At 54.3% G+C, this 12,199-nt stretch overlaps 1 protein-coding gene across 1 annotated transcript in view; it reads left to right on the forward strand.

Moving 5' to 3' along the window:
- Armc9 (armadillo repeat containing 9) overlaps positions 1-12,199 on the forward strand; it is an 85,219-nt gene that overhangs the window by 70,253 nt on the left and 2,767 nt on the right. The window contains exon 20 of the mRNA XM_033764679.1: positions 9,759-9,863. Coding sequence (XP_033620570.1) covers positions 9,759-9,863 — 105 coding nt within the window. The remainder of the gene's footprint in view (positions 1-9,758; positions 9,864-12,199) is intronic.

Below are 12,199 nucleotides of genomic sequence, written 5' to 3' on the forward strand. Positions count from 1 at the left end.
TGAGACAGGGTCTCACTATGTAGTTGAGACTGAACTGGAACTCACTATGTAGCCCAGGCTGGTCTCAAATTTACAGTGATCCTCCTGCCTCAGCCTCCCAAGTGTTGGGATTACAGGTGTGTGCCACGACACCCAGCTTGTATTTGATTTTTTAAAAAATTTTTTCTAGGAATTGCAATATTCATTTTGTACTTTTCATAATCTAGTTCAAATTAATACTGATTTATTTCCGGTAACATATAAGAACTTTACACCAAAGGTGGGCATGGTAGTGCATGCCTGTGGCCCTAGCACTCTGGAGGCCTGGGCCTGAGGGTTGCCAGAGGTTTGAGACCCTGCCCCCCGCCCACAAATCGGGACATTGATTTTATTGTACACTCATCCTTGGATATCTTTATTGATTTGGAAAGGGAAAAATGAAAGGTTACTTCATTGATATAGTTGGGGAGATTTAAAAAAAAAATGCAAGGGCCTGTGGCACTGCACCTGCTTGGCAAGCACAAGGTCCTGAGTTCAGTTCCCTGTACTGGAGGGAAAAGAAAAAACACAGGGCCAACAGGACCTGTGCACCCCAGAGAGGGCATCGATAGCGAGGAAGCAGTCCTGGCCCCATTTCCGAGGCCTAGCCCGTAAGTGTAGGCTGAGTGAATCATCCTTTCTCTCACCCTCTGGGTCTGCCAGGTTAGTGTGAGAGGCTTTTCTTCTCTGGAGGGCTGACGCACTCTTCTCGGGTCCAGCAGGGACACAGGAGGCTGCAGAAGGGCTCAGCACGGGAGAGTGGGCTGCTCAGCAGCGGGGTGGACTGGGGCCTGGAGGACTGGAGGGGACGTGGCCACACAGTCTGCGAGACCGCCCACTCCCTCCCTGCTGCCACCTGGAATCCCTGCCAGGCGAGACCCTGTGTTTAAAAGAACACCTGTAGAGGCCCGGGGATTTGATTCAGTGTCACCGTGCCTGCCTCGCAAGCACAAGGTCCTGAGTTCGATCTCCATTACCAAAAAAAGAAAAAGAACAACTATAGAGGAGTATGACTCTATTTCTGTTCCTCTTTTGTGCTCTTTCTGCTGTAATATGCCTCTGTGTTTTTTATTAGCTCGGAGTTATAAATAGTTGTAAAGAAATTAGGGGAAAGAATACATATACGTATATATATTCTTGCCGATCTCCACCCACATTCAGTGTGGGTCTGTTAATGGTCTCTCAGTGGTCCAAAGTCTGGGCTTCCTTTTAGTTCGCCTGCCCTGGTTAAGCCCGCTCTCCCTGGATCCGTGGATGGAGGCTTCTCCAGCACACAGGGCTGGCCCTGGGGTCCTGCAGCTGCGGGCGAAGTCTCCTGTGAACTTTGCTCTCAACAGTTTGATGTGTGAGGTGTGTTTTTGTGTGTGCTGATCCTTTTTAGCTGATCAGTTGCAGTTTTTCACCAAGTGTGTGTTCAGGCTTTATTTTTTTATCTATTTATTTTGTACTGGGGATTGAACTCAGGACCTTGTGCTTTCAAGGCAGGTGGTGGAACCACTGAGCTACATCCCCGGCCCTCAGGCAGTATTAGCACAATGCTTTTCCTGCCTTTTCCTTCCGCTCCTCCTGGAGATCCAGCTACACATGGTTAGAATATTAATATTGCCTACCGGATCCCTGCGACTTTCTTCACTGTCCTTTAATAACTTCTCGGTCCTCTTTTTTTTTTTCAGTCCCTCTGCCCTGGGCTTTTTATGTTAGAAACCATCAGGTCAGAGAGAGACACAGCCCAGAAGGTTGAGAGAGAGCTCTGGGCTTCCCTGCTGAGGTGCAGGAGAGGACGGGTGAGAAGCATTGGAAATCAGCGTCGCGGCCCAGAGTGACAGCGTCACCCCTGGGTGATGGGTGATGCCCCCGCTTTTGTTCTGAGAGGCAGAAAAACCCCTAGGGGGTCTTAGTCACTGGGACTTGACCTGAGCCTCGTGGCCTTCTAGATCCCTGCACGGAGAGGCCTCGGGGCTCAGCAGGTGTCACCCCTCTGAGTGACTCCAGGGAACCGAGTGGTGCTGGGCCGAGAGCGAGGTCCAGATCAGCCTGGCTGTCGCAGGGCCCCACACCTGGGAGGAGGTCCAGAGACGCACCCGCCCCGCCCCTTTCATTTCCTGTCCTGCTGTGCACCCTTCCCTTCCCCAGCTGCTGTACATGTGATGGATACGTCGGGAGAGTCCCTTCCTTTGTAACTCAGGGAACATTTCCCACGTTCCAGAAAGTGCAGAAATAAGGTAACAGTTGGCCGTGGATCTCTCCTGCCCTCCCTCCCAGAGTCAGCCACTGTCCCAAAGATTCTGTGCTGCTGCTGCTGTTCGTTTGAGATAGGGTCTCACTGTGTAGTTTAGGCTGGCCTTGAACTCGGTGGGTAACTCAGGCTGGTGTGGAATTTACGGGAATCCTCCTGCTTCAGCTTCCTGAGTGCTGGGATTATGGGCAGGCACCACCACACCCGGCTTAGGGTCCTGTGCTTGTATAGTACCTTTATGTCTCCATGAGCAGTGTGCATTATTGCTATGGTTTGTTCTCTCTTTGTTTTGTGGTTGCTGTACCACCAAGCCACAGCCCCAGGTTTGGTTTTATGCCTCTTAACATAAATGGTTTAATAGCATATTATGCACTCACCCATTTAGCTGCTCTGTCGTGTTCCCCTGCAAGTGTAAACCCCATCTTCCTCCTTCCTATCCTGTGTTTTCCTTCACGTAGCAAAGAGCTCCTCTTCCGTGTTTCCTGTACAAGCGTGTGTGTGCGCGTGTGTGCGCGTGTGTGTGCGTGCGTGTGCCTTTTTGTAGCTCGCACATGGACATCGAGTCACCGGTTTCATGACATTCTGCCTTCACCAGATCTGACTAAATTGCCCTCCAGTGGGCCTGCGCCCGTTTCTCCTTTGCATGCTGGCTTTTTCAGTGTGTCTGTTCTCATCCAGGAAAATCTCAAGTCGCCTGCGTTGGCACTCAAAGCCCTGCCATACGTAAGGCCCCCGCGTGCTTTTGTGTGTCCACCACAGCGCAGCTTGGTTTCTGCGTAATCGTGACGGTGACATCGTGAGACCAGCAGGTTCCCTGCGGCCCACCGGGGAGGTGCTAGAGGCCGATTTCCTTCCCTCCACCTTCCGGGTGGTGTCCGCTCTCTGTCATTTGCAGCTGTGTCGGAGGGACAGCTTTGGTCCCCGACAGCCAGCCGGTGGGTCGCCGATCCCGGGCCGCACTCGACCTGTGTCGTGTGTGCACTTGCTTGTGTGCCAGCCGTCCCCGGGAGCAGGTGGGGTGAGCGTGGAGGACTCGCCAGACCTGAGAGCCTAGAAGACGATGGCTGCACGGCCAGCACTTGCAGTGTTGAGTCCGTGGTGGCTGAAGCTAAAGCCAGGACGGGGCGGTGGCCATGCTGCCTGCTCTAGTCCTCTGCCCAGCTGTCACCTACAGCGGCCGGACTCTCTTGACATCCGTGTCCTTGTCTGCCAATCATCATCGTGTAGTGTGTGGACCCCAGGACACGCCAGTGCCCACAGACTTGGGGTACAGGGCTGTGTCCAACCTTCTCCTCTGCATCCGATGCCAGCTGAGGTCCACCAAGGATAGGGTAAGAACCAGGGGCGCCGCCGAGTCCCCACCTGGAGAGAAAGGCTGGCTGGGCCTGGGATGACTTCTCTTGTTTGAGGGGGTGTAGTGGGATTGAACTCATGATCGTGCGTTTGCAAGGCAGACACAGTGCCACTGAGCTACATCCCCAGCCCAAGGGATGACTTCTCTTAGCCAGTGAGTTTTTCCTGTTTTGTTTTATTTTGTTATTTTTATATGAGGTCTTTCAGTTTGTCAAACATCAGTATTTCAGAAATTTATAGCTTACACAGTGTACTGAAGAATTTTGCTTTGTTTTGCTTTCTTTTGTTGCAGTACTGGAGATCGAACTCAGGGCCTTCACTCTGAGGATGTCCCCAGACTTTTCTTTTAATTTTATTTTCAGACACGGTCTCACTAAGTCACTAATTAGCCCAAACTGGGCTTGAAATCAGCATCCTCCTGCCTCAGCCTCTCAGAATGCTAGGATTACAGCCCTGGACCACCACCCCTGGCTGAAGAACATTTTTTCTTTCTAGCCTCCCTGCTCTGGAGTGAGAATACCCCTTCCCATGAGGGGGGTTTGTTTCCAGTTCCAGGGTGGTGGGAATATCCCTGACCTGGTCTCTGGACTTTATGTTCATGTCTACCTCTTGTGGTGTCCGCAGAGCTGCTACAGCTTTTTCCTGCCTTCACTTGGGTCCTTTTGGGCCTGCAAGTCACCCCAAGTCTGGGGATTAAATGTTGATAAACCCTGCTTTTTTCAGGCCATCTTTGCCATCTCTTTTTTTTTTTGTACCGGGGATCAAACTCAGGACCTTGCAATTTTGGGCAAAGTGGAACCACTGAGATAAATCCCCAGGCCCTGCCATCATCTTTTTTTTTTGAGACAGGGTTTCACTATGTTTTTCAGGCTGGCCTTGAACTCACTATATAGCCCAGGCTGGCCTCAAACTCACAGGGATCCTCCTGCCTCAGCCTCCCGAGTGCTGGGACTATAGGTGTGCACCACCACACCTGCAATTTCCATATTTCTTGCTGTCTTTGCTTAGACTTGAGCAGCTAGAGCGATCCACTGGAAGAAGTAGGGAAGAAGGTGTAAGGGTCTCTGATTTCTAGTGTACAGTCACCTAAGGGCCGGGCTGGGAGCCTGGGATGCCCTTTTCGAACAGGGGATTGACAGCAGAGCAGCCCACACAGACACGAGTCCTCCTGCAGCCTGGGGCCTGGGCACAGAGCAGGGCAGACACGGCCGGGGGCCACCACAGGGAGAGCATGGATCCCACTGCCTGCCTGCTCACCTCGGGCCACCCTGGCTCCCCCAAGCACAGGGTTCCTGTATTTTCACAAAGAGTGAGGTTTACAATTCCGCATTCGGAGAGGCTGTCTCGGGTTTAAACCGCTCACAGAAGTCCTGTCATTATTTCAAGGGGCCAGCACACTGGATACTCTCACCTGTCACCTGTGAAACCCCTTGAATGCGTCCCACTCTCTGCTTTATATCTGCGAGGATCTGAGTTTTCAGACGCATTGAGTGGTCAGCCTTAGTCTTGTTTTCAGGCCAGCTGCCTGGAAGCTGGTTGGCCTGGAGTATTATGTATCGAGAGACCAGTTAAGAGTCGTGCGGTGTCACGGGATCGCAGAGCCACGGCGGGGAAGCCTCGTATGGGAACGTTGACATTCATCTCGGCTCAGGTGCCTTCTACGAGCCATGCTTAATTCCGGAGTAATCAGTTATCACTGAGCTCCTGGTGGGTAACCCGATGCACTCTGCCAAGCGCATACGGGCCAGTAATTTCAGTAAAATTCCTCCAACAATGGCGTTTTAGACGCACGCTCACGAGGTATTTATGCACAGAGCAGTTCCTTGTCCGTAACCCTCTTACTTCACAGAGTAAACTGTTTAGCGCCTTGAGGCTTCCTTCGGCATTCGTATCCAAGTGTTTGTTTTGTTTTGTTTTTTGGTACCGGGGATTGAACTCAGGACCCGTGCCACCAAGCTAAATCCCTGGCCCTTCCTTTGGCCTTTGTTTGCCATGCAGAGAAGCCCCTAAAGCATCCCGTCCACTTGCCGACTGGTCCATGGGCCATCACCCCGTGGGAGAGTTCTTCCTGCTGGTGCCACACGGCACCAGCTCAGAAAGCAGAACAAGTGGCCACCTGGCAAGCATCGTTCCCAGCAGGCTTTGCGTTTCCGATTCCCACGGCCGCTGGGGGACCCCTCTATCTTACCCAAGGCCCTGCCTGCACATCCTGTTCCCAGGTGCCGGAACCCAGGGGACTGCAGGGAGGTCTGACTTCTGTTTGTTTGTTTGTTTGTTTTTTGAGACAGGGTCTGTGTTTTCCAGGCTGGCCTCGTACTCGTGGCAATCCTCCTGCCTCAGCCTTGTGAATGCTGGGATTACCGGAGTGTACCACTCTGCCTACTTTTTTAAAAAAAGTTTTAACTTTTTAATTAAAAAAACAAAAATTGAGCAGGCACATATTTAAGTGCATCTTGCTCACTGCTCTGGCCATCCACCCTGAGGCTCTGAGGCAGCAGCGGGCAGTGCCAGGATGCATAGGGTGATTTGCAAGTGAATGACTCCTACGTATGTTCTCGCTTTCTGTCAGGAAGAAACACCTCTGCTGGCCCTGGCCGGGGTCAGCCATTGGCCTCCTCCTCTCTGGTGGAATGTGGGGTTTGTTGTGTGCCTGGGCGGCTCGTGTTCCCTCCTGGCAGGGAAGTGGCGAGTCACCAATACCTGGGCGGACCTGTGATTCACATGCCGGTTTCCAGCCAGGGCCTCCGAGGCCCATCCCCCGGGGACTGTAGAAACCTTAGCCGCGCCCCAGCACACCGCGCCTGTTCCCAAGGAGCGCTGCTTTGCTCACAGGGCCGGGTCGCCCAGATGTTGATGTTTTGGTAAACTCAGCGCCCAGCGGGAGCAGTGGGGGTCTGGCCTAGGGTGGTGTTGACTTTGGGGACTCCGGGGCACGGGGCCGCTACTAACACCAGGACACGGCTCATGGGGGCCGCGAGACCTGCAGTCTGGCCAGGACAAGAGTGGATTTGCCATTTGTGATCAGACAAGAGCAGGGACAGACGGATGGGCCCTTCCCTCCCTGTGCCCTGTTGAGCAATCACAACAGGCGCCGGGGAGTGAGGGGCTGGCCAGGCTCTGGACTGTCGCCCTGGGCTTGTTGCTGCTCTGGGCCTCTGTTTGCTTCCCACGAGAATGGGTTCAATAAAAGGCATCTGCACCGAGGCAGTGTAGTGGCCGCCGGGCAAGCAATGTGCGGGGGTGTAAGGAGCGAGCCCCTGGTGCTCCAGAGACAGCACGGTGACCGGGCCGGGGCGGTTGGCAGCTGGCTGTCCCCACAGCAAGTGCTGCCAGGGCCACCAAAGGCCGTGGGCGGACCTGGGGCAGAGCAGCTTGCTCTTAGCTAAGTATAATGTCTGCCTAGATGTTCTTTGACTGCTTTTTAGCAAGTAGCCCTCTATTCTTATTTTTGTGACAGTTTTTGTCATTTTGGGTATTAAATTTTTTTACACGCTTTTTTTGGTGGGCGGGGGCACCGGGGATCGAACTCAGGTCCTTGTGCTTTCAAAGCAGGTGGCGGAACCACTGAGCTGAATCCCTGCTCCTGACATGCTTTTTTACAATCCATGTGTGATGTGTGATTTTTTTTCCCCTACACTGTTATAAGGATTAAATTTTACATGTTTCTTTATTTTCATCTTTTTAAAAAATGCATTTACACTAATGGAGATTAAACCCAGGCCCTTCACACTGAGATACGTCCCCACCCCTTTTATGAAGAGAGTGAGACAGGGCCTCACTTTGCAGTTCAGGCTAACCTTGAACTCACTATGTAGACCAGGCTGGCCTTGAACTTGACCATCCTCCTGCCTCAAACTCCCAAATGCTGAGATCACAGATGTGCATCACCACACCTGGCTAGTTTTAATTTTTTTATTTGGAGACAGGGTTGCTAAATTGCCCCAGCCTGTCTCCAACTTATGATCCTCCTGCCTCGGCCTCCCGTAAAACTAGGATTACATGTGTACCTCCCCCGCATCTGGTTTAAGTTTTAAATATTGAACCAATCTTGCCTCACTGGACAAACCCCACTGAGTCTTGGCATATAAGTCTTTTAATATGTTACTGGATTCCATAATTTGTTGAGAATTTCTGCAATGTATCTGTGAGAGAGGTTTGTATTTTCCTTCTTGTGCACTGTCAGTGCCTGGTTTGGTACCAGGGCAAAACTAGCTTCATATGATAATTAGGAAATGTTACTTCCTCTTCTGTTTGCTGAATTGATATTACTTCAGTAAAAGCCTGATAGATTTCTTCAGCAAAAATCACATGGGCCTGGAGATTCTTTTTATAAGAACTTTTAAGCTAAAGAAATTCATCTTTTTTTTTTCCTTTTTGAATTCTGTCTTCTTAATAATTATAGGACTGCTTGATCTTCGTGCTGAGAGGCTGGTCACTAGTGATTTTTCTTCTAAGTTGTCACACTTAAGGTGTGTAGAGTTATTTTTAGTCATCCCTCCTTGTGCTATTTCCTTCTCAATATTGGTAATTTGTCCAGAGGTTTGTCAATTTTATGAGCCCTTTCAAAGAACCAGCTCTCTGTTTCCTCAGTCTTCTATTTTATTTTTCTTTCTCTCCCTCCTCCTCCCCCTCCCTTTTTTTGGTAAAGGAGATCGAACTTGGGTCCTTGGGCTTGCGAGGCAGGGCAGCAGAACCACTGAGCTAAATCACTGTCCCCAAAGAGACAAATTAATTTGGGGGAGTATCAGGGATCAAAGTCGGGCCCTTGCGCTTGTGAGGCAGGCAGCAGAACTCCAGCCAAATCCCCTCTTTCTCTCCATTTTTTTTACACTGGGGATTGAACCCAGGCCTTTGCTTGAGTTACATCCTAGGACTTTTTAAATTTTTGAGACAGGGTCTCAGTCACTAAATTGCCTAGGCTGGGTTTGAGTCCCAGAGTGCCAGGATTACAGGCCTCCTCCCTGCGTAGAAGGGGTGTGGTCCCTCCCCACCCACCTAGAGGCGTGGGTGGCCACTGGCCCCAGTGTTTTCTGTGGTATTGGTCATGCTCATCACCCCCTCTCCTGGCCCTCTGGATTGAGGAAGTGGCTTTGCGGGGAGTCTTTTTGTCCCCACTACTGTTATTTGGGTTGTCTGCTCGTCCGCTCCCAGTCTGACATACACAGGCGGGAAGGGAACCCGAGGAACTCACTTCCTGCTGGTCCTCACGTCCCAGGGTCACACTGTCCACCCTTCAGGTGGGGTGTGAGTTCAGGCTGGGAGGAATGGGGAAAGGATCACCCACCGGTCTTCCCCGAACAGAAACAGAACCTTTCAGGCCTGAGATGGAGCCTGCGAGGCAGAGCACCTGCCTGGCTTGCAGGGGAAAGGGGCTCCCTAGGGTCTCCATAACAAACCCACAGCTGGATCGCTTCAACAGGACCTGCTGTGAGCCTGATTGTCGGCATTCTTTATTTGGTGGGAGGTTGGTTTTTTGAGTCAGGGTCTCACTCTGTCCAGGGTTGGCCTTGAACTCACCATGTAGCTCAGGCTGGCCTTGACCTCTCCTGCCTCAGCCTCCCAAGCCCTGGGATTACAGGCGTGCGCCACCCTGCCAGGCTGACCCCGGCATTCTTAAGGTCAGCGACACAGCACTGGCTGTCCCCTGGGCTTGGTGTCCCTCGTCCTGGAAGCCAGGCCTGAATCTGACATGTATGATGGCTGGGGGTGGGTGCCGCATCTGGCCCATCCTGCTCTCCGCCAGCACCTCCTCCTGTACTTAGTGGGGTGGCTGCCTTTGCCTCAGGACGACACTGAAGGTGGTGACACAGCATGTGTGTCGTGTGGGGCACCTCCCACGGGATGACATCCCTGTCCTCAGCCTCTGTGGCTGAGACCGGAGCGCTGACTTCCTTCTTGACCGCAAAGCTCCTAAAGGACAGGCCTGTCGCGAGGCCTCCTGGTCCCCTCAGGCCAGGGCGAGTGCCGAGGTCACTGTGGCTGTTCACCGGCGGCGCTGTGGTTGGGAAGAGACCTGCCACTGCAGGACGCTCGCCTGGCTCCCCGTGTGTGGGGGTGGCCTTGTCCCTGCCCGCCGTCGTGGGGAGGGGAGCTGGGTGGCCGGGGTTGTGATGCTGTCAGGCCCTGCACTCACTCTGTCCCCTCGGAACAGGAGGGCCACGACACCATGGAAGCCGACCTGGACAAGGACGAGCTGATCCAGCCCCAGCTCGGGGAGCTCTCGGGCGAGAAGCTCCTGACCACGGAGTACTTGGGGGTGAGTGGCCCAGGCCGGGCGGGAGGGGCCAAGGCCGTGCCTCACAGATGGCAGGCGCCGGGGCCCGGAGACCTGTCACAGATGGCAGGCAGTAGGGCTCCGGAGTGTGACTCGGGCCTGTGCCACGATCCCTCAGTGTCCGGAGGTGGCCCTGGCCGTGATGACCAGGCCATGACACAGACTTGGCTGTCACCTCTGCAGCCCTGCACCTGCGCATGGGGAAGGCGTCCGCATAGAGGTGGCGGCCAAGCCACCATCACAGTAAAAGGACAGCACAGGAAGGGGACAGCAGAACAGCTGGGGCCAGCAGAAAACCCCAGGCAAGCAGTGTCTCAGGACAGAAGGGAGCAGGGCTGCCGAGAGGCCAGGGTCTGACCCCTGTTAGCTCCAACATTCGGCCATCTGCTGGCCTGGGACTCGACAGCTAAACAGGGAGGAATCTGGCCGGGACGCAGAAGTGGGGCAGAGCCGGGGAGGGAGGGGAACACTTCCGGCCACCCCAGTGACCACCCGGTCGCCAGGCCTCACCTCCTAACGGCGTCAGCTGCAGACCCCGCCACTCATTCATCGCCTTCTCAAAGCCCTGCACAGGAATTCACAGGGGCCTGGGGGGATCTGGACATGGACCGTGACAGTCACACTGAGCAGAGGAACCCAGCGGGCCGTGCACTCAGGACAAGTGGAGAGCATGAGGAGGCTCAGCGGGAGGCGAAGCCCTGAGCCCTGGAGGCCTCTCCACGTCCCAGAGCACCCTTGGGCCACTTGCTTCACAGCGGGTGACAAGGAGCACAGGACACCAAAGGGTGGGGTGCTTCAAAAAGCAGGGCTGACAGCCATGGAGGCCACGGTGCCTGCGCCCCACCCCGTGGCCCTCAGGCACGGCCACCAAGCGTCAGTGCCAGCGAGAAGTTCATCTCGCTGGTGGCGGTGACCGCTGGAGGGAGATGTGAGTACTGAGAACAGCATATGAGCTGGGCATGGAGGTGCCCGCCTGTGATCCCTGCACTCGGGAGGCTGAGGCAGGAGGATCGCTGTGAGTTCAAGGCCAGCCTGGACTGCATAGCGGGACTCTGTCTCAAACAACCCAAAAACAAAAATAAAAAAGAACGAGCTACAGATAGAATTCACTGTAGATGTGAAGCCAACCATTTCCGTGGTTGCAATGATAGAATACTGAGAACCGGGGCATTTGAAGCCGTGGAAATTCGCTCTTGAGGCGTCGCAGGCAGAAGTCCTAAAACCAGGGTGTCACAGGCTGGGCTCCCTGGGCCTTCAGGCTGCACCCTTCCTTGTCCTTCTGCCCCAGCTTGTGGCTCCATCTCCAGCGTCCCTCCCCTTCCCTGTCCCCTTCTGTCCCCTTCTGTCCCCTGTGGAGACCCTCGACACTGGGCATGGCGCCCTGGGACAGACCCCACTCCTCCCAGGCCCCCATCACAGGTTCCAGGTCAGCGTGTGGGTTTAGCTTTTGGGGGCCGCTATCAAGGCTGCCACCCCAGGTCGCTGCAGGAGCTCATCCTAGGGACCTCCGTGCATCACCAGGAAGGACACCCGCACTGTGGAACTCTGAGGTCCCACGTGCACCCCCTGTGCTGCCGCTGGCCACCTGTCACGCGGGCTCTGACATCGCCAGCTGACAGCCTCAGGTGCTGGGGCACAGGTCTCGAAGGGGGCTCTGGCCTTGCCCGTGGCTCTTCTGCCTGTCCCCTGGGAATACGTGCCCCAAAGCAGGACGCAGACTCCCTCTGACATGCTAGTGACTTTCGGGTCTGAAGATGTTGGCCCTTGGAAATATGGGGTCAGAAAACTTGTATTTGAACCTGAACCATTTGCCTAAGGCGGTGGAGAAGCTGAAGAAACAGCTGCGACCTTTGGGAAGCTCACAGAAGCAGACAGGAAACGGATGACAGAGCTGTCACTGAGAGGCAGGGTAGCAGCAGGATGGTGGGAGGCTGGCAGGGACGACCCAGACCTGGACCTGAACCCCAGGAATCCGTACCACACTCACCAGCGGCCCAACACCCGCCAGGAAGGTGGGGCTGCGAGAAGGGTCCCGGGAGTCCCAGATGCCACAGCCCGGCTCTCGCTCTTCCCAGGCCGATGCCGCCTGCCCCTCCCACCCAGTTCTTGTAAAGCTTCACCCAAGACCACAGCTCACGTCCACCTCTCCTGCTGCAGTGTCAGAGGGCCTTTCCCTGTCCCCCACACTGTGCCCGCGGAGGAGGCCCCAGTTCGACAGCTGCTTCACCTGGCTTACCCGTAACAGGACTCCTCCTGAGTCCCCAGTTTTTCTGTTTGTTTGGAAGTCACCTTTTTTTTTTTTTTTTTTTTTAAGGGGT

This window comes from Fukomys damarensis, unplaced genomic scaffold (assembly GCF_012274545.1).
Source record: "Fukomys damarensis isolate Sample0158 unplaced genomic scaffold, DMR_v1.0_HiC HiC_scaffold_16, whole genome shotgun sequence".
Lineage (NCBI taxonomy): Eukaryota > Metazoa > Chordata > Mammalia > Rodentia > Bathyergidae > Fukomys > Fukomys damarensis.